Source organism: Podarcis muralis, chromosome 15 (genome assembly GCF_964188315.1).
Source record: "Podarcis muralis chromosome 15, rPodMur119.hap1.1, whole genome shotgun sequence".
Classification (NCBI taxonomy): Eukaryota; Metazoa; Chordata; class Lepidosauria; order Squamata; family Lacertidae; genus Podarcis; species Podarcis muralis.
In genome coordinates, this window is record NC_135669.1 from 15,853,404 (window position 1) to 15,880,525 (window position 27,122).

At 46.6% G+C, this 27,122-nt stretch overlaps 1 protein-coding gene across 5 annotated transcripts in view; it reads left to right on the plus strand.

Moving 5' to 3' along the window:
• Nucleotides 1–269: 269 nt before the first annotated feature.
• The window catches only part of CEP164 (centrosomal protein 164), a 38,999-nt gene continuing 12,146 nt past the window's right edge, over nucleotides 270–27,122 (plus strand). For 2 of the 5 annotated variants that reach the window (XM_077919680.1, XM_077919682.1), the window contains exons 1-21: nucleotides 270–424; nucleotides 757–868; nucleotides 1,067–1,178; nucleotides 2,216–2,429; nucleotides 3,894–5,453; nucleotides 8,016–8,186; nucleotides 8,321–8,428; nucleotides 9,148–9,225; nucleotides 10,271–10,345; nucleotides 11,260–11,361; nucleotides 12,639–12,718; nucleotides 14,202–14,342; nucleotides 15,656–15,871; nucleotides 17,039–17,170; nucleotides 18,246–18,462; nucleotides 19,327–19,404; nucleotides 20,006–20,137; nucleotides 21,297–21,419; nucleotides 21,634–21,777; nucleotides 23,211–23,294; nucleotides 26,370–26,438. In XM_077919680.1, coding sequence (XP_077775806.1) covers nucleotides 781–868; nucleotides 1,067–1,178; nucleotides 2,216–2,429; nucleotides 3,894–5,453; nucleotides 8,016–8,186; nucleotides 8,321–8,428; nucleotides 9,148–9,225; nucleotides 10,271–10,345; nucleotides 11,260–11,361; nucleotides 12,639–12,718; nucleotides 14,202–14,342; nucleotides 15,656–15,871; nucleotides 17,039–17,170; nucleotides 18,246–18,462; nucleotides 19,327–19,404; nucleotides 20,006–20,137; nucleotides 21,297–21,419; nucleotides 21,634–21,777; nucleotides 23,211–23,294; nucleotides 26,370–26,438 — 3,924 coding nt within the window. In that variant the 5' untranslated portion in view covers nucleotides 270–424; nucleotides 757–780. The remainder of the gene's footprint in view (nucleotides 425–756; nucleotides 869–1,066; nucleotides 1,179–2,215; nucleotides 2,430–3,893; nucleotides 5,454–8,015; nucleotides 8,187–8,320; nucleotides 8,429–9,147; nucleotides 9,226–10,270; nucleotides 10,346–11,259; nucleotides 11,362–12,638; nucleotides 12,719–14,201; nucleotides 14,343–15,655; nucleotides 15,872–17,038; nucleotides 17,171–18,245; nucleotides 18,463–19,326; nucleotides 19,405–20,005; nucleotides 20,138–21,296; nucleotides 21,420–21,633; nucleotides 21,778–23,210; nucleotides 23,295–26,369; nucleotides 26,439–27,122) is intronic. The other 3 variants (XM_077919683.1, XM_077919681.1, XM_077919684.1) reach the window with 3 other exon arrangements.

Below are 27,122 nucleotides of genomic sequence, written 5' to 3' on the forward strand. Positions count from 1 at the left end.
AGGTGCCTCTTGTGATCTCTCGGCTGACGCCAATTAGCCGGGTAGGCCGCAGCTGCAATTATTACAAACCTTGAATCAGCTCGGAAGAACGGAGGCACCTAATTAGCCCTGAATCAGATCTCCCTCCGTGGTGGAGGAACAGCAGCTTTACTCCATCTCTCTCTCTCTCTGACGTCTCGCGGGGTCGCTTTGCTGGTCCCAGAGACTACAACTCCCACAAGGCCCTGCAGGGATCGGCGGCCCTTCCCATGCTCCTTTTCGGCCAATGGAGCGCCGGGCGGCCTTGTTGCCAAGGTTGGATGCCGGAAGTGAATCCGGCCGGGCCGGCGCGGTGCAACTGCCTTGGGTAGCCATGGCAACCGCAGAGCCGCGGCCCTGGTTGCCTGGGCCCGGCGTTCGCGCTGAGGCCCCGCACCGGAGCGGGGTGAGGAGGGGGGACGCGGCGGGGGCCGGCGGGCGGAGGGCGCTTCGTGGGGCGGGGAAGGCGCTGCCGGGCCGCTCTCGTGGGCGGCTCCGCGAAGGAGCTCGCCTCTGCCTGCTTTTCGTTCCTGGGCAGCCCGGCCATGAGGGCCCCCAAGCAGGCAGCGAGGATGAGGCTGAGGGTGGGCAGGAGGGGGCGGCCCGGTGCCTCGCTAAGGCGGGAAGCAGGGCCGCTCCCTGACTAGTGGGCTCGGTGGGAGGGTGGCCCGCTTGCCCGCGTTCCTTGCGCTGGCAGACGGTGTCTTCCTTCCTTCCTTCCCGGGTGGTGCCTTGCAGGTGTAAGCAGACTCCGCTCCGGGGATGGCCATGGCTGGGCCTGCAATACGGATCGGCGACCAGCTCATTCTGGAAGAGGACTACGATGAAACCTACATCCCCAGCGAGCAAGGTGAGCGAGAGCACCAGCAGTTTTACCCTCAGGGGGGCCCCATGAAGGAGAGCAGAGCACCTGGAGAGGGGCCTGTGGCTCCAGACAGGAGCAGGATGACGCCTCTCCAGGTGGTGGTGATGGAGGAGGGTGGCCCTAGGTAGCTCCTGAGCACGGCTGTCAGCCTGGCCGGCCTGATGCTTCTTTTCTCTTCCGCAGAAATCAATGAGTTTGCTCGAGTGATTGGGATCGACCCGGAGGTCGAGCCAGAGCTGATGTGGCTGGCCCGAGAAGGCATTGTGGCCCCTTTGCCCGCTGAATGGAAACCTTGGTAAGGCAGAGCTGCCCGTTGGGCCATCCATCCCTATGCTGCTCTCTCCCCCACCCCACCCCACCCCACCCGGCTGCTGCATCTTGGCTGGCTCATCTCACACTCCACAGAGCCTGCTAAAGCAGGTGTGACTTGATCCAAGCTAATGTTAGGCTTGGAATGGTGAGGAGCAATATTTATTTCAACAGCCTGTATATGTTGCAGAATGAGGTGGCAGAACATGGGAGGTGGGTGTCATTTTTGTTCATGTTCATCTGTATCTCTGTGGCATAAAGACCCCCAAAGCCCACAATCTGTGAGTGTAAAAAATACTGTATGTGCAAATAGAGTGTGTGCACCACAGAGCAAGGTTAAAACTTAGCCTGTTTCCTTCCTTTGGTAGGTCTTTTTTTTTTTTTTTTTTAGCAGTGAGACTTTATGTGACTCTGAAAAAAACCATCACCCCTCCCTGCTGTTTGAAGTACAGAGTACCATTCTGTTTAGTTGTTCTGCTTCACTCGATTTCACTCACAGACTACACACAGGCTAACTGGGAATCAAAGCTGAGTTTCCACAGTTGTGATATGTTTCTATAATGTGCATCTGGGTGGTGGCTCAGGTAGGTGTTGGGAAGGGATGATGCTCAAATTTCTCCAATATGGGCTGTACTGATTACCCTAAGCCATGAGCACTCTTTCAAACAAATCTGTTTTCTGGCTACATTTCTAGAGCATAATCCTTCCAAACACTGTACTAGCTGCTTTATACGTTCCTGATAACTGGGGGGGAAAGTGTAATCACATCACATATTCTTCCTTGGGAAGAATAACCATTACACTGGGAGGCTCAAAGGCAACTGTTCACATCTGGCTTTTCTTACCATTTCACTTGCCTCTCACATAGGAAGGGACGCTTCCAAACTATTAGTGGGTTTGGGGGACCTTGGAAGTCCCTTCAGATTAGGAAGGCAAGGATATTCTTGAGCCTGTGTATATGTATGCGTGCACACACATGTATGCATGTATATGCGGCTGCTTAGATTCCATGTCCATCTTCAGCCAAGATATCACAGGGGACATCTATTACTTCAACTTTGCCAATGGTCAGTCAACGTGGGAACATCCATGTGATGAGCGCTACCGACAGCTTGTGATCCAGGAGAGGGAGAAGCTCCTGGATCAGGGAGGTCTCAAGAAGAAAGAGAAGAAGAAGAAAAAGGAGAAGAAAGAGAAGAAAGAGAAAAAAGAGAAAGACCTGCTGAAACATCCAGTTGTGAGTACCTTAGTTGGATACAGGGCCGGATGGAACTGGGTGTTAGAGGAAATGCAGACTTCTTGCATGTTTCCTGCTGTTCCTGCTTCTCTCCCACCCCTGTATCTTTTCTCTGTAATTGGTGCCTGTCCAAGTTTAAAGAGGGCCACCTTATTTCAGCACAAGAAGAGGGATTTAGTCTTTAGGTGTCATTATTATTAATTTTTTTCCACTCTTCCTTAAAGGAGCTCAAGATGGTGTAGACACAACCTCTGCCTCCCCTTTACCCTCGCTGCAGCCCCACATGGTAGATTAGGCTGAGATAAATTAACTGTCCCAAGGTCACACAGTGAGCTTCTTGGCTGAATGAGGATTTGAACCCGGGTACTAGTTGCTTGGACTATTGCTGGGCAGAGTGTGGCTTGTGAATTTGGCTAGAGAGTAGACTTTACCTGTTGCAATCACACACAGCGAGTTACTTCTAAAGTAAGAAAATAACAAAGCTGTGTCTTATAGGAGGTACATAACTTAGATCAAAATCCTTCTTGTTCTAAGCTAACTATCTAATCTAGAGAAGGCAAAGGTAGCTATGCTTGCTCCTTTGTTTTCAGAGGACATTTCCAAGATGACCTCTCATCTTGAGGTCGTGAGAAAGAGATGGAAGTTGGGAGGAGGATGCAGCCTAAGACGTATCAGTCTAAACTGATAGAGAGGTCAGCATAGAGATCAAAGGTACAGGGATAGTTTGGGAATCTGGAGGTCTTTTAATCTATCTGTTTTAGCCCTATGCAACCCCCTCTCTGCAAGCTGAGTTTCCTCTAGACTTCTGGCACTAGTTCAGCACAGGAGGTGTGCGTCAGTAGTCAAGGCCAGCTGTAAGGCAGCTGCTAAGGTAGCACTGCCACCCACCCTAATCAAAATATGGCTTGTTTTGTCTGCATCTTTTCAAACATAGCTGAGCAAATAAATTGTTTTTGAGCTCGGGGCTCAACAGGGCCCTTTTTTCTTAAGTTTCTGTCCTTGTGCAGCTCAGTGAATATGGCTATCAGAAAGCTGCTAGCCAAGACTTACTTAGGATCCTATCCATATTTTTTTGTGTTTTCTGCCAAACATTCAGGGGTTAAGTCACATTTGACTACAGCATGTTTTCTCCCATAATCCACACTGTAGCAGTTGCATGTGGTGATCTCCACCACCCCATCCTGGTTTGCCATTGCAGCTGATTGGGGAGCCCAAGTTGGAAACAGCTAGGCTGTCAGTAAGAACAGCTGGTTTCTGTGAAGATCTCTGAAGACCAACCACATTTGGGGCAGCAGAAGTGCAGGGGGAGGATATGCAGGAAGAGTCATATTATTGGGAATTCTGCCATGGGTATTCCTACATGTAACTTGTCTTCCTTGGGAGACTCTGTCCTAGGGAGAAAGACCGGCACCTGTACAAATTATACCAATCTGTAAGTCTGCTTAATGGCCTTTATCTGCTTAGGAGACGCAGTCAGAGCCGGGGATTCTTCCTTCAACATCCTTTTATAGAGTGTCATCCCCTGTCCTGTCATCAGGCCACGCAAGTCCTGAGCTGGAGCAGCAGGGCAGCTTCATGACAAGGAATGAACTCTTCCTGAAGAACCGCAAAGGAAAGGCTTCAGGGATGTCTCCTGATCCAAGTGACCCACCCCGGCTACACTCGGGTCCTGTCCCTAGTAAGCTGCAACCTATTCTGCCAGCCAAGTCAACCCCACGGACTCGCCAGATCCTGGCAGACGTGGAGAAGATTCTTGGAAGAGCTTCATCTTCTAGCAAACCAGATCAGTCATGCCAAGATGTAACAGCAGAAATCAGAAGTACAGCTGCTTGTGTTTTTTCAGATTCAGAACCTGATTTAGATGGCTCCAAGATTGCTGTGCCACTTTTCCAAGCACTGAAGGAACCCACTGATGATGGGGCTGTGCTGGCCCTGGAGACACCGAAGGTGAGAACCCTGTTCTTCGAGGGTGAAAATCTAGGCAAGGACCAAGAGAATAGTTACATGGAGGAAGGTGGCCTCTGCCAGTCACCTGATTCTTCACCTGGAGAGCGGGTGATGGGGCCTTTCAGCTGCATAGGACGGGATAGAGGATTCTTGCATACAATTGAAAGGGAAATTCAGCGGTTTCCTCCTGCTGCTGTTTCCCTTGTGTTGGCTGGTGAGACATATGAGCCCAACATCATGGAAGAAGGTGACATCCATTCTTTGCAGAACGACCCGAGGCCTTTCTCTAAAGTGAAGGAGAGCAGAAAGGGAAGGAAATTCCAAGAGCAGTGCCATGCCACAGAGCTCAGCATGAGTGGAAGAGGGGGCACCCAGCAGCAGACTTCTGCCTTTGGGCTGGGAGTAGGGACTGGAACAGGTGGGGAAGCTAGTCCTCTGTTGGCTGCTGCAGGTTTGTCAGTTCAGCTCAGGGGTGAAAGGAGACATGGTGAGCGGCTGCACTCTGGTGGTGGTGGAGGCAGCAGTGGCGGCAGCGTGACAAGCAGCTTGGCTGACCATCTTGATTCTGAGATCTTGGGAGAAGTTGACAACTTCTCCTGGGACCTACAGAGCACTCATGGATCTGACCGCCCCATGGGCCTTCTGGCTGTTGCCAAAAGAACTTTCCTGGAAGCTTCCCATACCCAACCACAGAGCATCCTTAATGACCGTTCGGAAAGCGAGTGCTACACAGAGGATCAGAAGTTTTATCGGCATATGGTCCATATGGTGAAGAGGTCCAGAGGAGCAGAGCTGGCTGTACCTGAACCACTCAAGCAACAGCAAAGTGGCTCTGAAGAGTTTGTCACTGGCCTGAACATGGAGCTTTACATTCCTCAGGAAGGGGCTGCGGAAGCAGAGATGATGCCTAGGCCAGGAGCTGCAGTCTTTAAGGCAGGGGTACTCCAGAGTCCAGTCGAGGGTCAGGTGTTCTTCATTCAAAATAGGCAGGCAGAAGGAGAGCAAGTGCAGAGCAGAACACTGGCAAAGAAAGACAGCTGGCCTGAGCTTACACCAGGAGGAGATGGAGGTGAAGAGGTAGGCAGTTTAGATTACATTTGTTTATTTTATAGTATCTCTGCTCTTCTGCGGAGCTGAGGATGCTGCATATGGAGCCCCCACTCCCTTTAGTCCTTCCATCAACACTGCAAGGTTGTTAGGCTGAGACAGAGTGATCAGAAGTAATCCAGTAGGTTTTGTGGCTGAGTGGAGATCTGGATCCTGGTCTCTCTAAAGGCCGCTGCAAGGTCTTTCCCTGGTATTGACCCAATACTGACACTCGGTGGTTGCTCATCTTGCCAGTCCTTGGGAGACTGTGGATAAAGAGATAAACCTATCCCACTTATAAAAGAAGAATAACTGAAATAGTTGAGTAAATTAATATTCATTTATATTATCCTGCTGTTCCTCTCAAAGGAGCCCAGGGAGGCAGACAGTTTATTTAAGGCAGTTTTCAACAACATACATTCACTAAATTGTCAGGGAGGGGGTCACTCCTCTCCTCCCCCATTCCCCAATCTGCTGTGAAGTGTTGTGGGGAACGCCCAAAACAGCTTTGGGGAAGAGCAGAGGGGAGAGAGCCTGCAAAGGTTTTGTTGCTCAAGGAGAAATCATTTTGCTGCCAGAACATTCTCATTAGTGCTACTTCATTGAGTACAATCCTCAATAATAGTCTCTCATAAAATCTGATGGGAAGTTTAGGATGGGGGAAGGAATGGTTAATGGCTTTTGTGTGACAGTTGTTGAGTAGAATTGCAAGGAATCTGCTTACCCAGATCTCCTCTGGTGTCTTAAGGTTGCACCTTTTCCCAACCTTGGGTTTCCCACATAATTCCTAGTCATTGTGTCTGAGGAGCACCTGCAAATAATCTTGTGGCTACCCAGTTGCATTCATGCACCACAAGGCCAGGGTGTTATCTAGTGTGTTTATTTGAACACCTCTGGGGGAGCCAACCTGTACTGATAAATACTTTTTGTAGTGGGACTTCCTCCAGTCGAGTCCCATTGGAGCATATAGGCAGAAAGAAGTCATGTGCCTATAGTTTCCCAGCACATGCATGGCATTGGTAGGCAGCACAGGCTGGTCTGCAGCTTTCTCCCCTCACAGAGTTGATTGGTGGACTTTATGCATCTTGCTCAGCAGTTTGTTTGGTTTTTTGTCACTCTCACAGTGCTGTGATGTAAATTTGATTTACTGTTGTTGTGGTTTGATTTCCCCCCCCCCCCCCCAGATTATTCTGCTTTGTTTTGTGTCATGTATTTTAACTTTGCACTCTACTCTGGGATTGACCATAATACAGTGGTGCCTCGCAAGACGAAAAGAATCCGTTCCGCGAGTCTCTTCGTCTTGCGGTTTTTTCGTCTTGCGAAGCAAGCCCATTAGCGGATTAGCGCTCTTAGTGGGCTTAGCGGATCAGCTGATAAGCGGCCTAGCGGATTAGCGGCTTAGCGGATCAGCTGTTAAGCGACTTAGTAGATCAGCTGATAAGCGGCTTAGCGATTAGCTGTTTAGCGGCTTAGCGGATCAGCTGATAAGCGGCTTAGCGGCTTGGGAAAAAGGGGGGGGGGGAACCCTGCAGGAACTCGCAAGACATTTTCGTCTTGTGAAGCAAGCCCATAGGAAATTCGTTTTGCGAAGCACCTCCAAAACGGAAAACCCTTTCGTCTAGCGGGTTTTCCGTCTTGCGAGGCATTCGTCTTGCAGGGCACCACTGTACAGGATGAATTATAAATCTCCTCAATAAAAAAATGTTCCTGTGTTTTTAGTTGTCTGCCTGGTATAAACTTACAGAATAAATAAGTGGAAGGGTTAGCCGTTTTGTTTCAGTTCTTTCAGAAGTGAACTGAATATTTTGTGGTGGCCAAGAGTGCCATCTTCTGCAGGTGGCGTAACTAGTGGCTCTGGTGGTAGATGTAGCCTTTTAAGGTATCTGTAGCATTTGCCAACTGCTGGTTCCTCTAAGCTTGTAGACAAACCCTTTACATGCTGCAAATAAATAGATGCTGCACAGTCTGGCTGTGTTGCTTGGGCATAAGTCATTTTAATGTGGAAATGAAGATAGATGCCTCCCTGTTGCATTGCTTATTAGTTCCTGAAAGAGCATTTGACATTTGAGTGAATCAACCTGATTTGACCATTGGGTTTCATTATCAGCTTATTTCAAGGGACAACTTTACTGCAGTTTTTTCAGACAGGTGTGGGTTTTTGTTTTGTTTTTTAGACCTTAACACAGAACCTAGGTCTCCAGTTGTTGTCAGACTGCAGCTCCCATCATCCATGGTCACTGGTCCTGCTAGCCAGGGATGATGGGAATTGTAGTCCAACAACAGCTGGAGACCCAGGTTTGAGAAACACTGCTAACGCAAGCCACACACTTGTGTGCTTGCCTTGTTGTCCCCTCTCCAAAATGTGATCAGCTCATGCTGACACTTCAAACTTCAGTCTGTTGTGATCCAGGAAAGCAGTTCCGTTATTGAGGTGTGAGGTAGAGAAAGAGCATGTAAGAAGCCATGTCAGACTGCTGTTGAGCTTCTAGCATAGTCATAGACAGCTTCTGCTTACCTTGTTACTGTGTCTTCCCCCTCCCTGAAATCTTCCAGTCTCCAGGACCTATACTAGCCTCAGTCCAGTCTCCCCTGGGGAGCCTTGCTCCATTACGTGGGTTTGTGGATGCTCCAGTCAGTGCACCCTGCAACTTACACAATACAAATGGGAGAAGTGCCGTGGAACCGAAGGCACCAGCACATACAATGGTACCAGCACATACAATGGTAAACAACTAAAATCTGGCTCATGTGGGTGTGCTTATGAACATGCAAAGTTGTTTGTGTGGCTTTTTGCCTCTTTTGCTTTGCATTATCTACTTAATGTCCTTCTGATGTATGCATGTTTTCGTCTCTTAAAGCTTGGCAGTTGCAAGAAAAGTCTCTTTCAATCTGTGGACGAAGAAGAGGAAGCATCTTTAAACCAGCTGACTCCTAATGGGGCAGAAAAGGAAGATTGCAGCAATGAGGTAGTAGTGCTTGATAAACAGAGTTGCTCTATGAGATGGGGATGGAGGGCTGTGCGTATTCCTTTCTGATCTGATAAATGGTGGACACATTGGAACATAGATGATCTGACGTGGTATAAAGGCAGCTTTCTATCTCAGTACTGCCTGCACTGATCACTTGCAGCTCTCCAGGGTTTCAAATGGGGCATGTTCTGTACCCCACTGGAAATGCCATTGGGGATTGAACCCGAGTCCTCATGCAAAGAAGATTATCTGCTGCTCAGCTATGATGCTTGTCCATTTCAAGTCTCCTGGCTTTCCTGCACAGAAAAAAACACGAGTTGGTGCAATGCCTATTTTACTGCATGCTTCTAAGTGGAACGTGCAGCAGGACAGTTAGGTCTTTGTATAAGTAGCGATTCTTGCAGTTTTAAATTCTTTCCTTCCCAGAAGGGCCCAACTCTTGATGCAGTTATCAGACTCTGGCTTCATTATGCCCATGTACCTGTAGGCTTACCAGCCTTGAGAAGGGGCCAATTTGTGCATATAAATCCAAATCCACACTCTAGTTCTTCTAGCCCTGGTTCCCCCAAAGATCCCTATACTACATTGCTTGTGGTTAGGGTGAGGGAGCAGATTGGGACCCTCTCTAGTTGCCTTCTTTGTCCCCAGTGTCAGTTCTTCAAGTATGGCTTTGGATGCACAGCTGAACATTTCTCTGCTCCTTGTTGCATGTCCAGAGTCCTCGTGGGACAGGTGGGCTTCTCAAGAACCTGCATATGGATGTTAGTGCCCTTGGTGCCAGCTTTGACAATGAGGTATGTACTTACTATTTGGCAGGGTGGATCAATTTGATTTAAATCAATTTGATTTAAATCATGATTTAAATCACTAGTCATTAAGACTTGATTTAAATCATTTTTTGTACAGAAAGACTCATTTTTGCTGGTATAATATTAATATTTACAACCAGATGAAGATTTCATTTTGGAATAATAAATTTTCAGAGTAGTTTTTACAGTTATATCAAAACTTACTGATTTGGTTATACTATTAGAAATGCTTTGACAGATAATTATGAAATTATTGTGAGGTTTAATAAGTTAACTGTTTATTTTTGGACAACTTTTCTGCTGTACTTTATTGAAAGGAGAAAAAGAAGCATTTCCTTAATAACAATTTAAACAATTTATTTAACTAAATCAATAACATTATAGCATATTCATCCATGTTTGTTAACTGATGTGATTAAATGATTTTTTTAAAAAAAAACCTTAGACTGAGTTTTAGCACACATGAAAAACTTAAAACAAATCCTTATTTCTTGATGAGTAGCCTTTGGACTATAATGTAACTTAAATAGAAAACTATCTGTAGAAAGATTTTTCCTCCAAAAGCATTTTATTTTATAAATCTGATTTAAATTTTAAAAATCCAATTTTTTTATTTTATTTTTTTTTAAAAATCATTGATTTTTATCCACCCTGCTTTTTGGATAGTTTCCTGGTATTGGGGGCTTAAAGTGCCTGCTTCCCAATAAAAGCCAATCCTCAGATCATCTTTAAAAGAGGAGCAGCATTTGGGGTATAGTAAACACATCAGCCCCAAATGCCATGGATGTGATGTTGGATGACCAAGAGAGAAATTCCCTAGGAGAAATCTGGCAGGGTTTGAGGAGCAATTTGATATCTCAGATACTTTCGCTGCTGCATTGGTGGTTTGTGTATTTTTGTGGGTTAAAATATTCAAGGCATTCACCTTATAATGCTGTGGGTCAGTCACTCCTCACTTTTTTTAGTTTGATTTCCAGTCAGTCAGAGTGTGCAAAGCTGGTGATGGGTGTGTGTCCCTTTGCTTTTGAAGGTTTCTGAAGGCAGCAATCCAATGAAGGAATGGCAGGTTTCTGACCACTTGGACCCTGAGCCGCATAGCGTTGTGGTGAGTCTGCCAGTAAACATGGGTAGTAAGAGAGTAGGAAGAAGAAATAGAAACTTCTTTGTAAAAATAAGAAGGGAGTTCTTGGTGAGCGCATAACTCTTGGGCTGGCCCTTTTAAGGACTTTCTTACCAACTCTCCTGGTCTGTTTTTGTGTGGATGAAATTCCAAGTACCATTGCACCTTGCTTTGTACCCAGTATCAATATCACTGCTGGCTTCAGGTCCAAAGCCCCGGTCTCTTGGCCTAGAAGAGGGTCTAGAATAACTCTCCCACCCCACCCACACCCCAAGTTCGTTAGCCTTGGTTGTCTGGGTAGATGACTTCTACCATCTCCACCCCCAAACTAGGTCTGATCCAGACAGTGAATATCAACAGCACTGCTTGGAGTTGACCGGTCTTCACGCCATTTCCCCCCAAGAATGGCACATTCAAAACTGGCTGATAGCTCATCTCAGGCTAAGATATCTAAACAGAAGCCTCACTGCTGCCATCTTCAGAGCAGTCAGAACCACTCCATTCCTCAAGGAGACATTGGTAACCTCCAAGGTCCCTATGCCCAGCTCTGTTCTGACATATTTAAGTAGATTAAGATGAGTCACTATCTGCTCCCCCAGTCACAGATCAGCCCCCTTATGCACCACCCTGTTCAATTCAGAGGATCAGATCTCAAGTCCTGCGCTGTGTATTGGTCCAGTGTTCATTTGAGACAAGGTGTCATGGTTGTCACAGAGGCCTTGGTCGTGAGCTGCCCCAGAGAAGGTAGCCTCAGCCTGAGTGCTCGGGACCCCCAAGGCTATCAGCCTGAGGGTCCTCAGCACCATATTCAACACTACCTTTGAGAGCTGAAGCAAGGAATCCTCTTGGAATGCTAATCTCTCCTTACCCCTTTGTTTCTTGGGGGCTTTGGTTCCCAGAGCCCAAGCTTTGAAAACATCATGGATGTGTTGCCTCCAGTCCTGGGAACTCCAAAGTTTGCAGTGAGCAGAGCCATGGTTGAAAGCACTTGGAAGGAACAGGTAAGTGGCGTTGTGGAGCTGCCTGGGCTCCTCTTCGAACATGTTGTCTTGGCGTTTGCTCCTACAGCTGACTTGCTAGGAGAGTGCAAAGTAATGTATGAAGCAAAGGGGCAGGTCTCATAGAGGTTTAAGCTGGAACAAATGTCCACTTTTAACTGGCAGTGCTCCCAGCCACCCCAAAGTTGTGAGCCTGTCTCAGAAGTCCTGCTATATACCTCTGCTCATCCAGCAGGTCATTTCCAGGTATGCAGAGAACTGCTGGTGAGGAGGCCACACAGACATAAGATGTGCCTATTCCCATAAGCTGGTGGTTGAAACTTGGATTGCAGAAGCTCGTGGTTCTAGGATAGAACAGGAGTGAAGGATTGAGGTGTCCTATACATGCCACTCAGCTGCTCAGCATTTAGAGCATGCCCCACAGGGATTGGCTGTGCCGTGGAGTTGCTGATCATGCACAACCAATACTAGTGGTGGCTTGCCGCAAACCTTGCTTGCCAAGAGTCACCAGAAGAGTACTTCTGCTGTTGTCTTTGCAGCCACATTTTTAGCTCCCCATATATGGCAGCAGGTGGGTGTGACTTTGGGGGAAATGGCCTTGTAGGCCAGATTAGAAACCCCATTAAGCCTGATTTTTACCAGTGGGCTGGAGGTTCCCCATCGCTGTATCCGAAAAATAAAAACTAGTATCCTTCCTTTCTGCATCTTAATGTTGCTGTATCCTTTTCCTTGCTGATTTGGAGTAGAGAGGACCATGTAGGTTGGGGGCTATTTGAAGTGCAGGCAGTGTGTTATGGCTGGGAAAAGAGATTGCATGGGATATCCATACATAAGCTGGGGGCACATCTGCAGACCCTTAGCCTTGTGTTTCTGGCTTCTCATCCTTGCTTCTGCAGTCTCTGCATGGTCTTATTGCACATTTAATGGAATCTGTTGCATCACAGCAATTGTTTGTGTGTGTGAAAGCACCCACTATTGAATCAGCCAGCCAAGTGGTGTGTTAGGTCTCTTGTGGGGTAGTTCATTTATTCTTTCTCACACACAGTCAGTCATTCTCTCTAGACACAGATAGCCTGATTCAGTGAAGTAATCCTGTCCCATGGAAGACAGAGCTGTAGGCTTCACCATCTTGTCTGTACTCTGGAACTGTCTTTCAGCAGCACTTATTGTAGGCACAGCTCAGAAGGATCAATTCTATTCATGACTCTGGCTGTCTCCACCTTCCATTGAAATGGCAGTATTGTGGCAAACCCTTCTTTCTGTTTTTATCTTTCTGGTAGACTAATGACTGGTCAGGACAGGAGAAGGACCAAAGCAAAGGCAGCCTAGCAGAGGAGAAAAGCCAAGGATCAGCTAAGAGGTACAGCTCTTTTGCAACGCTTCTCACCCATTCCACACAGTATTGTCACAAAGCAGCCAGCTGTCAAAATCCCTGGTTCTCAGGGGCACATTCTTGCTTTATTTCCTCATTCATCCTCTCCCTCTTCAGAATCCCTTTTGTGTCTTGACAGCAGGTTTTGCTCTGTTCAGGGTGGGATGTTCTTTTTATATAGCAAGGCCCTAGGTTTGTCAGTTAAGCAGCACCCTCCTTCCCTCTGTTACAGATGCCACATTAAGGAGGCAGAGAAATAACCTCCCCTCCATATCTGCACACAAACATTTAGGATCCAGGGATCAGCCCCATGCATAAATTTAGTTGGATCTGTTAGTAATGGCCTTTAATTTCAGTGGTTCTACTCTTGAGTGCAACCCCATGATTCCTTTACTTAATAAACTCCAGCCTATGGCTGACAAACCAGTAGATCTACAGCTTGCCTGGGTACTTCAAGATGTGGATCCTTATATTACCCTACAGGTTGCTAAATTCCTAACAGCCGTCCTCTCGCACAAGAGACGGAACGGAATGTTAGCTGATTATTGATAGTCACAAGAATTTTCTATAATGACATCAGATATTGTTTTTAGTGTAGTGCCAAAATTTTTTAATCTTAATCTTAAACTTTTTTATGAATGGCTAATATCCGTCCTTGTGAGTTGTGAACTGTGTTATACTACTTGTGGTTTGTATGAGTCCGCTGTTTTATTTGATTTGTTTTGTTGTGTTGTGCTTCATGATGGGCGTAATAGCCGAATAAACATTTGTTGTTGTTACTTAATAAAATTAGTTGAACATTACAGAAGAGTATAAATGAGGTTTGTCAGTAGCATAAGAACATAGCAGATTTGATTACTTGTATATGGTTATACGTTGTTCTTATATTCAACTAATAAAATATTCCAAAAAAGGAACATAGCAAAATACAAAGGCATTACAGATTTAAAGTATTGATGCAGAGTTGAGGTACAATTCTTAATTACCTGCCTGCAAGCTGTAAGCTTCTTAGAAGGAACTGAGTAAATGTTCAAAATTTTCTTTTGAAGAATATACATTTACAGTACATTATAAATTGCCAGCTACAACAATTATTGGAGGAAAACAAACTATTCTAAATTATTAAAAGATGATAAATTCCACATGATATCCAGATACTCGAAAGAAATACATTAAATCCCAGCATCTGGATAATATACATTGGGTTGTCTCCAACTAAGTTAAAAAAAATGGTGATATGCATAATTAGTGCTGCATGGCAATGGCTCCCCTCTTGGGGCTCCCTCCCCGTGGTTTCCAGGCACCCAGTAGGACTGGCCCCCTACATCTCTCTTGTGTAGAGGAGGACCTTTCTTGCCTCTTTGGCTTGCAGAGCTGCATGCCAGAACTGCACCCTGTTGCTAGAGGCTCTGCCCTCCGTAATTAGGCAAGCTGTAAATCTTTGTTCTTTTGCATTTTTATTGCCACCAAGGGAGAGGAGCAAAAGCTGCCCGAGTGGTTCTGAAGGGTCTGAAAAGAAGGCAGTCTCGGTAGGGTCTGGCACCTTGGAAACGAAGATGAGAATTGAGCACCGGCTGGTGAACCTGAATGAGCGAGACCCATCCTGCAAAGAGTAAGGGGATGCAATGGCATATGCTTCTGTCTAGGGGGCCCTTTTCTGCAAGAGGAGGGAGGGACATTGAGGTGCACACCTCCTTTGGGTTCTGTCATCCTCCCAGTAAAGTGTCTGCACTGGATTCATAGGAAGCTGCTCATACTGATGCCGGGGATTGAACATGGCAAAGCAGACGCTCAGTCACTGCCCTGTGGCCCTTCTCCAAAAGCAACTACTTACAAATACAGGGAAGGGGGCAGGGGTTCTAGACGAGAATGTGTATTTTACAAACTTGTGTCCTAATCCATTTCCTAATTGATACTTAATGGTGGCAAGATGGAGGTGTGCTGTGTAATGTTTCTAGAGCTCAGGCCAGCCTGTATTTCTTCACTATGAAATGGTTCACTGGGATAACTGGGCAGTGTGCTTTTCAACCCGGATGGCTGAGCTGAGCCCCTTCTTTGCTCTCCTCTTCAAGGTCCCACCAAAGCAATTTATGACGGTTATCACAGGTTTTGTTTCATAAAACAACATGCATTTGATGTAAAGCAAGTTAAGTGTGTTTTGTCTAAAAGCATCTCTTTTTGGCTTTCCATGGATTTTAGGAAGAGAGGAAAGTTTTACAGCTGCACACAGTCCAAGTGGCCTTGTGCAACATAGTCTCTCCTCTTGGTTCCTAGCTCAGAAAGCCAAGTGAATGCAGTGTCACTAGTAAAATAAACGTAACTAGTCATGGCCTTGAGTTTTGTTTTGAAAATGTAGCAGTCCTCTAAAAGCCTGGGGACATGGCAGGGATCCAGGCTGTGTACCATGTGGACAGTTGCCTGTCCTTTCTGAGCCTGGTACCTGCTCCATCTAGTGCCTGACAGTCCAGTACCATCAAAGCAGCTTTCATGGATATACCTTAAGGCAGCAGAATTATCAAAGCTCTGGACTAGGAAATGTAGCTGTATGGCACCATTACGTTTTCAAAGTAAGTTCTGAACTGTAAGCAGCTGCCATGAATTTGGAATTCTAGATTCTCTTGAATGCTCTTCTATGGCTGTGGTGCCTAGTAGCCTCCTGAGATTCTGAGAAAATATGATCTTGAAATCTGTGCCTTGCTGTGCATGGTAGATGAGATTTATTCTACCTGTGACAGGCAGGCAGCATATGGTATAGCTGTAAGTTCTTCATGCCATACATGAAGCTGGGACAGTAGGTGGAGATAGTAGTGTATTGGGAAGGCTGACTTCTCTTGTGGAAGAAGACAGCTTTGTGAAGTGTGCTTGTTGCTATATTGTTCCCTGCTAATCTGAGTGTTTAATGTGGAAAGTTTCTCTTAATGGCAGGAATTTTGAGGCTGAGGGTAAGCAAATGTCCTGGGAAAAGCATGCTGGGGATTCCCTTGAGGAAATAACCAAAGCGCATCACACTTTGCTGGAACAAGCAAAAATACATTTGCTGCAAGAAAAAGAGATGCGAATGCAGCAGCTGCAGGAAGAACTACAGCAAGAAGAGGAGCAGGAGATCCAGCTGCTCCATCAGCAGAAAAAGGATGCCCTCCAGTGAGTTCCATCCACATACAGCTGTTTTGCTTCTTTTCCTCCCTGCAGTGAATCCCCTGCAGCTAATAGAGGGTGGAAGGCCTTTTGAAGAGATGCTAGTCCATGGGAGTGGTGTGTCTTACAGCTTGCAAGTATTCAGTTCTTTTTAGGCACCCCCACCTTGCAAGGGTAGAAAGAAGTCTCTGCCACATTCAGTGTTGGACTCCAGATTCCCAACAAAAAAGTTCAACAGAAGCTTCCTATTTGGAGTTCATTAGGAAGTTCATTTGCTCCTCACTAGAGAAAGTTGCTTTTGCTTTCTTGGTGCTATTCTATGCAGCTAGTCTTGCTATGCCTGTTCATCAACAGCTGCTACTTTGGAGCGAGTCATGACAGGATAATCTCATTTGATTCTCTACTCACTTGTGCTCTGTATAGGACTGTGACACACCTGCAATGGCCTCTCTTGCATTGCTTGGCCTTTGGGGTCAGGGTCAGCAGTTAAGCTAGGCATAAAAACATTTTCTGCCACATACAGCAGAAGGCTACTGGATAAAACATTCTTGAATAATCAAGGGCAGTCCACTTAAACAATGACTTTAGTCAGGAAGAGAAAAAGGCTGGGAGTAGTAAGACAAAAATACAGAAAATGGTGCTGTGTGTGTGTGTGTGTGTGTGTGTGTGTGTAATTTTGAACAGGATCCTCTGTGGCAAAGGTGTAGAGGGAGATCCTAATCCTAATCTGAGCCACTGAGTGAGGCCTGAATACAGCTGGTGGTTCAGTTTTCATGGCTTAGGTTCTAGTGAAAGGGCTTCCTGCATTCTTCTCATCTGTCCCAAGCCTGCATGGAGCAACATCTTCATTTGTAGCAGTCTTAAAGCAGCATATTGTTACAGGTGAAGCTTGAGCACCTGGCTGACATCTGAAGGGCAGGGCCAGAGTTGGAAGTGAGAATGTGGAGAAGTCTGAATCCTAAACTTATGGAAGGTTTCTTTTGTAGAATCTTCTACAAATCCCAGTTGCTTGAATCAATCTCACACTTGGATTGCTTGAGAAATTGCGAGCAAGTTGTCTTCGCTTTTGCTGCGCTCTACTGAGGTTGTCTACTGGACTTAAGCAGTGCTCCCATTGCTGCAAGGAGATGTACCCCCGCCCACCAAAAAAATCACTTTCTGCTTGTTTCTTAGATCATTAAAAGCTGAGTTGGAGGCTGCTAGGCAGAAAGAGGAGGAGCGCTTGAGGAAGGAGCTGCAAGATGAACTTCTGAAACTCCAAACCCAGATCCATTCTGAAGCAGAGGCAGAGAAGGCGAAGATCAGGTGCTGGTTTGAATAGGCAGGGTTTTCTGCAAATATCATCCTTTGCTGTGAAGGTGGAAGCTGGTGGCCTTGACAGTGCAGTGATTAGCCTTGTGTTTAAACCAGCTTTGTGCAATGAGTGCACCCTTTCCAGCCTAGGAGACCATTGAGAATGTACACTGTTTACAATTTGTTGAAAAAATCACTGGAGGAAAAGTCACTACCAAGGTAGCCTTCGTTCCAGACCAGTGACTTTGGTGTTATGGCAAGATAGTGCTGATTCTGCAGCTTCAACGTTTCCCGAGACTCCATAAAAGTCTCGAGTGAAAATGGTAGTGGTTGAATGAAGGACAGTGATACCGTGTGCTGCTGAGCACTCCAGTGTCTCCCTGCCATTATAGTTGTGGGCTTCCTATCCCATGTGACACCATAACTTTCTAGCAGTCAATGCCTGGGAGGTTTTTAAAACTGAGAAATCCAGGGCCCGGGTGCAGGCCTTTGCCATCTCTCCAGCTGTTGCTGGGGGGTGGGCATCCCTTAGCACCCTTCCACCTTGGTGCTATGTTTATGCTCTTAAAATACAATAAGGTACAGAAAGGGGTGTACTTTCAGTGGCGACATTGGATAAGGCCTTCTCTGTGGTGGTGTCCCATTTGTGGAATCGCCTTCCCCATGAGTCCAGCTGGCCCTGATACTATCTGTGTATTTGCAAGCATATTTAGGGGTTATGTGGCTGCCACTGCAATTAGAAGCCACAGTAGGTTCCATGAGTGCTTTTATGATGGAAAACTTTGTGGTCTGTTTGTTTTAGTCTATAGTTTTCAAGCAATTGACCAGTAATGCTTGGGGATCATATCCAGCTACGTAGATTTTTCTTTAGCAGCAGGTGGAAGAATTTGACCCTGTTGTTGGGTCACATAAATTATGAGGGGGTGCCACATTCCATCTGGCATCCCGGCTGCGTTTCCCCAGTCAGCAAATTGGCAAACTCAAGGGCCTGAGGTTTGCCACCTCTTGTTGGTTTGGTTCATGGTTTGGCAAGAGGGGAAGGGAGAAAGGGTCTGCTTCTGTCTTAGTCTCACTGGCTGCTTTTCAGGCTGGCCCAGGAGGCTGCTCTGCAGAAGCTCAGAGAGGAGCTGGAATCCTTTCAGCAGTCTGAAGAGGATGAACTGAAGGCGCAGAAGCAGCTTTCTCTGGAAAGGGTGAAGAAGGAAGCAGAAGCTGTTGAGCAGGCAGAACAAGTGGAACTGGAGCAGGAGATCAAAAGAACGTTCAACGAGCTGAAGAAGAGGCTGGTCAAAGAAAATGAAATGGTGAGCTTCTGCGTTGAGGCTGTGGAGAAGCCACAGCATTTGCCTCTGGAAGAACCCAGGTTGGCAAACTAAGGAGAGGCAGGCGAGGGCGGCAGTAGGATCCTGTAGCTGCAAGCGCTTGTATTAGCTCTTAATTCCAGCTTTGCTGCTTTTGTCAGCCCATGTCTACAGTATATGGAGACGGGCATCAGGGGTTGTCTGTTCTCTCTCTCTCTCTCTCTCTCTCTCTCTCAAAAGGGTGGCTTGCAGGGTAAGTGTTGGTAGGCATGAGATCTTGGGTAGTCAGCATTGACTGTATCTGGTGCAAATGTCGTTGACCTGCTTGGGGGTAGCTGTCGCACCCACAAACACCTGGTTTACACATTGTCAAGCCATAGTCTGAAACAAGCTGTAGTTTATTGTGAATGGGACCGAAGTAAGGGGTAAATGATTAGCTAAGAGTACTGAAATTAATGAGGTTCAAGCCCACTCGGGCAGTGGCAAAAAAGCAGTGTGTCATAGTGGCTAAAGTTTGACTAAGATGGGGAGATATGGATCCAGACTCCCACTCAGCCCTGAAGCCAGTCAGGGCTGTGGGCCAGTCATGGTTTTTCAGTCTGACCTGTTTCACGGTATTTGAGAGGATAAAATGGGGAACAGAACCACACCGGCTGCGCAGTGGAACTTTCCTGCCTCTCCTGTCCCCACACATCCCCTAAAGATGTTCTGGGTTTTGCTCCCAACCCTCTGGAGCAGATAGGAGAGGGTTCCAGGCTGGGGGTGGGGGTTGAATGTGCAAGGGGAAATACTACCCATAGACACTGACTGAATGCGTGCCTTGGATACTTCCCATAGACACTGTCTGACTACTTTATGCTTTTCCAGGCTATGCAGGAACTAAAGGAACAGTTTGCAGAAGAGATTCAGCTGCAGAAATCTGCAGCAAAAGAAGAACACGAAAAGGTAAATTATCGGGAGGGAAGGTGCTGCCTGCATGCCTTTTTCTGCACCTGCAACATTTTCATGACCAACAAGCTGCACAGCCACTGCTGAGTTCAAGTTGGTCTAGTAACCCAGACAAGAACCCTAACCTCTTTCTTCCTTTTAGCTCTCTATTTTAAAAAACCCTGTCACTTTTCTGTTTTTCTTTCCCACTTTTCTCCCCCTTCTACCATGAAGGGGCCTTCACTCACCCACTTGTTGGCAAAGCACACTCATCAGATGATGTGGGCCACATATTTGTTATATTTATTATTTTATTTTTATTTTATTTAAAAAAATTATACCCTGTTTTTCACCACATCTGGATTTCAAAGCAGCATTTCAGACAACTTGACTGCAGAACAAACTGGCAATCAATCATTTTCCAATAAAAGAAGATTAATTGTTGGAAGAATTACAACAGCCAATATAGTCAGCGATCAACATTCCGGTCTCTCACTTGAAGGAAACTTCTAGCTTTACCAGCATGTTGGTAGTTCACATCAGCCTGCAGGAAACAGCAAGCTGCCTGCTTTACACATTCGGTGACAGTTCAATAAAGATTTCCATCCTTTTCTGGCAGGTTGTCTCAGCTCTCCAGATGCAGATAGCAGAAGCCCATAAAAGGGAGGAGGCAGAATTACAGAAGCAATTGGAGAGTGCCGAGCAAAATGTTCAGCAGAAGAGGAATCAGGTGGCCGAGTATGAGCGAGAGGTAATGAGGGAGAAACAGAGCCTGGATTTGCTGAGCATCCCACATGTATGCAGAGTCCAAATTACTCTGAGCCAGTCTGTGCTATCTGCTTGCAAGGGTGAGGCATGCTGAATGGTGTAGAGGAGCCATTGCATGAAGTAACTCCAAAAAAACCAAAATCCAGTGTATGATTAAGAGCATCAACACCCAGAGCCAGCTTCCTGTCTGCTGGTGGACACAGAGTCCTGCCATGAAGGCTCAATTAGGCCTCCAAGAGGAAGAGCTGAGCATTCCTAGCCTAGAAGTTGCCAAGCACTAGGAATAGTTCTTTGTGTATCCTCGCTTTTACCTTGGGGTGCAGAGAGTACCTCCAGGAGGGTTTCCCTTGTGCTTCTCATCCAGTGAAGGAAAGCAGCCAGGAACACTGGGCATTGAAACTGCCTTGGCCATCCTGGTTTATAAGAGAGGCAATGGTGGGGAGTGTGACTCTGCCCATTCTCCTCAATCTCTCAGCCACTTTTGAATACTGTTGAACATTGTGTCCTTCTAGAGCATCTCTGGTGGTAGGGGGCACTGTGCTTCCAAACCTACCATGAGGCCCATTTACAGAAAGTTATAGGAGGCTACTGTTCGGTGCCATGGGAATTGTACTGCAGGGTTCCATCTTGTCCCCCATGCTATATGAAGCCTCTGGGAGCTCTCATTGGCAGATTTTGAGTGAAGTATGCAGATGCCATCCCAGCTTTTATCTCTCTGTTCCATTTGAATCAGGAGAGGCGATTGAAGTTTTAGACCCACAAGCTTCCTTTCTCCTTGCCCTTTACTGACCTCAACCGAGACCAGAAAGGTGGGCATCAGTCTCTGTGCTGGCACCCTCCTCTGTGCTGGAGGAGGCAAGACAACTTGGAAATCTCAGTGCTTCACAATATCCAGATGAGGCAGTTGGATGGTGGTGGCTTGTCCACATGCACAGAGCCAGCCATTCAGAATTTTACAGGTAGCAAGTAGGAACTTAGATTGTGTCTAGAAGCAGCACTCTGGCTACCCACTCAAGCTCAGAAGCACCACAGGCAAGGGGCTCCCAGCAGCCCATGTCCGCTGAAAAGTGAACCACTGCTGGAATGGTAGCTTAACCACTGGGAAAGTTGGCTTAGCCAGGGTTCCTTTGACTTCCCTACAGCTTAGTGACCTCCTGAAGGAGAAGCGCCAGGAAGTTGAGCGCAACCATGCGAGGCAGCTGGAAAAGATGCAAGAGGCACACAGGGAAACCATAGCCGAGATCCAGGCACAAAACGAGGATGAGGTAAGCCTGCAGCTAAACCATTTGGTGGGGAAAGTGAGCGCTGCATGTGGGTAGCATGTGGCTGTGTCCTTTTTGAACACCAGTAACCTAGATGTGTGGGTGAAGGCGTTTGAGGATTGGAAAGAGCTCCGCTTGTGAGTGTGGCCTCCCTTCCCCTGTAACCCGAGGTACCACTGTATGGCTAGAGCTAACTCTTGTGCTTGATGTGTGGCAGGAGAGGAAGCAGAGGACTGAGTTGCTGGCAACCCTGCAAAGTGAGCAGGAGCGTTTGGAGCTGCACCATAAAGCAGAGCTCGATGCCTTGCAGAAAAAGCAGGCCGAACAATTGAAGGACTTGCACAAGAGTCATTCGGACCAGGTAGGGAAGGGAGGTGCTGGTGGAAAAGGGCGGGGAAGAATGGACAGCATGAGAGTCCCTTCAGAGGGGCACGTGGATCTTATTCCCCCACTGTAGTGTTGTGGCTGGGGGGGGTGGGGCAGAAACATAACTAGACCCATTGGAGACGCTTTCGCACCAGCAGTTTAAATGACTTGTGTGCCCGCAGGTCCCAGCCACAGAATCTGCACCCGGCTGGGACACAAGACTACTAACTCCATAGAAAGCACTCCTGGAATTAGGTCTTTAAAAATTGCACCAGCTGTGTGGAAACTGCTCATTAGAGAGCAGTTCCCAAGTTGTATCTCTGAAGTGGAAATAATAATAATAATAATAATAATAATAATAATAATAATAATAATTATTATTATTATTATTACCCTGCCCATCTGGCTGGGTCTCCCCAGGCACTCTGGGCGGCTTCCAACAGAATATTAAAATACAATAGTCTATTAAACATTAAAAGCTCCCCTAAACAGGGCTGCCTTCTGATGTCTTCTAAAAGTCTGGTAGTTGTTTTTCTCTTTGACATCTTGTGGGAGGGCGTTCCACAGGGCAGGTGACACTACCGAGAAGGCCCTCTGCCTGGTTCCCTGTAACTTGGCTTCTCACAGCAAGGGAACCGCCAGAAGGCCCTTGGCACTGGACCTCAGTGTCCAGACAGAACAATTGGGAGGGGGGGAGACGCTCCTTCAGGTATACTGGGCTGTGGCCGTTTAGGGCTTTAAATGTCAGCACCAACACTTTGAATTGTGCTCAGAAACGTACTGGGAGCCAATGTAGGTCTTTCAAGACAGGTGTTATGTAGTCTCAGCAGCCACTCCCGGTCACCAGTCTAGCTGCCACATTCTGGATTAGTTGTAGTTTCCAGGTCACCTTCAAAGGTAGCCCCACATAGAGCGCATTGCAGTAGTCCAAGCGAGAGATAACTAGAGCATGCACCACTCTGGCGAGACAGTCTGCAGGCAGATAGGGTCTCAGCCTGCGTACCAGATGGAGCTGATAAACAGCTGCCCTGGACACAGAATTGACCTGTGCCTCCATGGACAGCTGTGAGTCCAAAATGACTCCCAGGCTGCGCACCTGGTCCTTCAGAGGCACAGTTACCCCATTCAGGACCAGGGAGTCCTCCACACCTGCCCACCTCCTGTCCCCCAAAAACAGTGCTTCTGTCTTGTCAGGATTCAACCTCAATCTGCTAGCCCATAATATGGTGCAGGAAGGGTTGTGGGTACTGCTTCCCCCTCTTAGATATTGTGTGTTGTTTTGTCATACTGTTAGAAGTCTTCCTCTTCATTCCATCCCATTTGACATGTGATTGCCATGTTCTGTGTGACATTATTGACTGACTGTTGCTTAATATTGTGAAAGACTTCAGTACCTTCCTGCATGTCTGATCACTCTCTTTTTACCAGGAGCAAAAGTTCCAGAGCATGAAATCAGAACTGGAGGTCCAAGCCAAGGATATGGAGGCAAGACTCTCTCAGCTCCATGCCCAGGTGAGCACAGATGTGCTGCTAATTGCAGCATTGATAGTTGTGAGACTGACGTCCTTGAAGATTGGAACAGGAAAGGTCCTGGACTTTGTGGGAAAGCTCCCTACTCTGGATTCTAGCCTTGCCACCAGCTCCTGCATCTATGTACATTTGTCCTTCTGTTCTCAGCAGAGGATGAGAGAATACAGGAAAGTCTGTAACACACTCCTGGTAGAGGAGCCACATCCCATTCTTGACACATCCTTCTACAGGAGATCTAATTGTTTGCTCCTGGGCTTCTCCAGAACTAGATGAAAGACCACCAGGCCTCTCATGCCAGAAGAGGTTTCAGCCAACATTTCTATACATTCTAGACCTTTTTGAAGTACTTGGCCCTCCTCAATCTGGTCTTCACCCAACAGTTTTCAGAACCAGCTGATTATCTAGCACTCCAGTTGAGAAAGCCAACGAAAAAGGTCAAGTCATCCTCAACATGACCCAAGGCTTTCTCCCATGGAGGGAAGCTTCAGCATCTGTCTTCAGGCAGGTGGATCCTGTAGACCAGAGGTTTTCAACCTTTTTTCCCCCACAGTTCCCTTGACAAATTACATTCTTTTGGCGGCACCCCTGTGGGGCTCAGAAGCCCAGTTATGTCACTCCTTGCCTGCAGAGCTGGCAGCCTCTTACCCTTTTTCAAACACCCTCCCTTTTGGAGTATTCCCTTAGCCTCCTCTCCTCTCCCCTCTCCTTGGGAGTCCTCTGGGGAGCTGCAGCTGCCACCCCTGGTCTCTGAGCTGCCCCCCAACCCAAAGAGAGGTGTCTGTTCACACTGCCCCAGAGGGGGCTGAGAAGCACCCCCTGGCCAGCCCTAGGGGCACCATTCACCTGGGGAGCTTGTAGCCAGGGCTGCTGCAACAAACAGCTGTGCAAGCCTTTGGGAGGCAGAGACGCAAGAGGGCGTCAGAGGATAGAGGAAAGGAAATTGCTAGAAAATAAGACCCCGAGGTGGCTATCACCAGCAGAGGCCAAGGCCTGGAAAAAACCTAATATGGAGGTCGGTTGGCCGAAATATGGGGAAATCTTAGAAAAAGTTGGAGAAAATTGGAGGTTGCAGAGCTATGAAAAATTAAAAAATAAGGTGCAAAATTGGTTCCATTATGCCCAAATACAAGAGGTTTTTAAATTGGATAAAAAAGTAGGCTTCCAGGTGGAAAAATCGAAATTAGAAACGGAATTGTTAGAACCAAAGACTAAAGTACTTTCGAGAATGTATAACTTGCTGCTTAAATGGAACACTCAGGACGAGACAGTCAAATCAGCAATGATAAAATGGGCTCAGGACATTGGGTATAACATTATGTTTGAAGACTGGGAAAGGTTATGGACCACTGGTATGAAATTCACGGCATGTAATGCCTTGAAGGAGAACATTATGAAAATGATATACAGGTGGTACATGACCCCAGTCAAACTTGCTAAGATATATCATCTGTCTGATAATAAATGTTGGAAATGTAAGGAGGCTGAAGGGACATTCTTTCACCTCTGGTGGACTTGCCCAAAAGTGAAGGTCTTCTGGGAAATGATTCATAACGAGCTAAAAAAGGTGCTTAAATACACCTTTCCTAAGAAACCAGAGGCCTTTCTCCTGGGCATTGACGGCCAGAAGGTGCTAAAGAACGACAGAACCTTTTATATGTATGCAACAACAGCAGCAAGAATATTAATTGCAAAATATTGGAAGACACAAGATTTGCCCTCACTGGAAGAGTGGCAGACGCAATTGATGGACTATATGCAACTGGCCGAAATGACTGGCAGAATCCGAGATTTGGGAGAAGAAACAATTGAAGAGGATTGGAGAAAATTTAAAGACTATTTACAAAAATACTTTAAGTTATATGAATGTTAAGAGTTTGCATGATTCAGAAAATTTAGCTTCAGTAATAAGATTCGGTGATATGGAAATTAAGTTTATAATTATGAAAGGACCAATGTTTAAAGTAACATGATTTTTGAAGGTAATGTAATGCAATTAGATTATAAGTTTTAAACATAGAGTATACTTATTGGAAAGTACAAAGGAATGCATGAAACAAGGTAATAATTTGCAGGGTGAGGGAGATGTGGGGAAGTCCAGTTGGTTTTGAGAAAAATATTTTGGAAAGTTGGTTCCTTTTTTCTTCTGTTATCTTCTTTTTCCTTTTTTCCCCCCTTTTTTTCTATAACTTGTATCTGGAAAAACCAATAAAAACATTGTTAAAAAAAAAAAAAAAGAGGATAGAGGGAAGGAAAGAGGGACAGAGGCCAGTGTTGCCCGTGGCACCCCTGACCATCATTCAAGGCACCCCAGGGTGCCACGGCACACTGGTTGAGAACCACTGCTGTAGATTATACTGCATGAGTATGTGTTTGAGTTCCATTCCTCTGGACAGATTCGTTGCTTTTCAAATCTCCCAAGAATCCAACACCAAAGATTTATCACAGCTGTTTGATACCTTATGAACATAGGTGTCATGCTTGGAAAGATTCTTTTGGTCTTCTCCATCTCCGTGTTCCATAAAAAGAACACGGCCTGGAGGATGATTTGGGGCCTCAAATTTCTGAATTGTTTTATGAAGGAGAAGGGGTTCATTTTGGAGAGGTACAGCCAGGGCAGACAACACCTTGTTTAAAAGGAGGCTTCTGCCAGAGGTGCTGTAAGGACTTACATCTGCCAACATCTGGAGTTATTGCATTTGGATATCTCTCTTCTGTCCGCTCCACTCTCTGCTAACTGAGAATGGGAAACTGAATTTACCATGCTCTGGTTAGCTTGGACTGGAACAGACAGACCCACCAGAGAGTTCAGTGTTGTCCCTAAGTAGTTGAGTTTGGAGGGCACCACACAAACACATGGAACACACATGCACACCACCAGGAGCCGAGAGAATTCCTGGATGGGTCTGTCTGCTCCATTGTCAATGTGGCAGGCTGCCACCAATTTTGCGAGTGTGTGTGTTCGACTCCAGAAAGGACTTGTCAGTTGTGCCAGCTGCTGGGCCTCCCCCAAGTGACCAATTTGCCTTCTTCGTTTTCTTGTTCTTTGTTCCCATGCAGGAGGAGATCCTGAGGAAGAAAAGGCAGCAGGTGCTGGAGCAAGAAAAGGAGCTGGAGCAAGAAAGAAATGTAGGTGTTGCCAGCTCTGACAAGGACTGAGAGCCCCTTTTCTCCTGTGCCAGGGGTGTGCTTGTCGTCTTCTCACCATTAGTCAGAGTAAGAGACCCAAGGGAGGAGACCAAGGTTCCGAATGCCTGCTTCTGTCAATCCAAGACTGAAGCTGGAGTTTGGTTTCCTGTTCTAAGCCACTTCACATAGGGCAGAGGTAGGCAAGGTTCCCTGACTGGCATGGCGTGTACAGTGGTGAGATGCTGTCTGTTTTAAGTAAGGCCATGGGTCCTTCTAGCCGAGCTGTGTATACACAGAGTTTCCCTTGTTCATCAACATGGTGGATCGCCTCTTCCATAGATAAGACCTGGCAGGGGTAAGCGAGCCCTGAGCTAGAAACTTGGGCTAGCCAACCACTTGGAGTTAGCTGCTGTGTTGGCCAAACCACCAAGGCCACTCTTCCTCGCCTCCCCTTCCTCTCATCATTGATTTAGAGGTAGAGGGAGGGAGGGTTGGGTTTGTTTCCTTCCTTGATAAAACAGCCGTGGCCATTGTAGAAGCAGAGAATGGCCTCTGCTGGGTTTTCACCTCCCAATGGTCTTTCCTTTGCTGTGACATGTGCAGTAAGAGCTGCATTTCACCACCTTTGAGGATTATATAGTGGCACTTCAGGTTTATAATAGCCTTCATACACGTGAGAGGGAA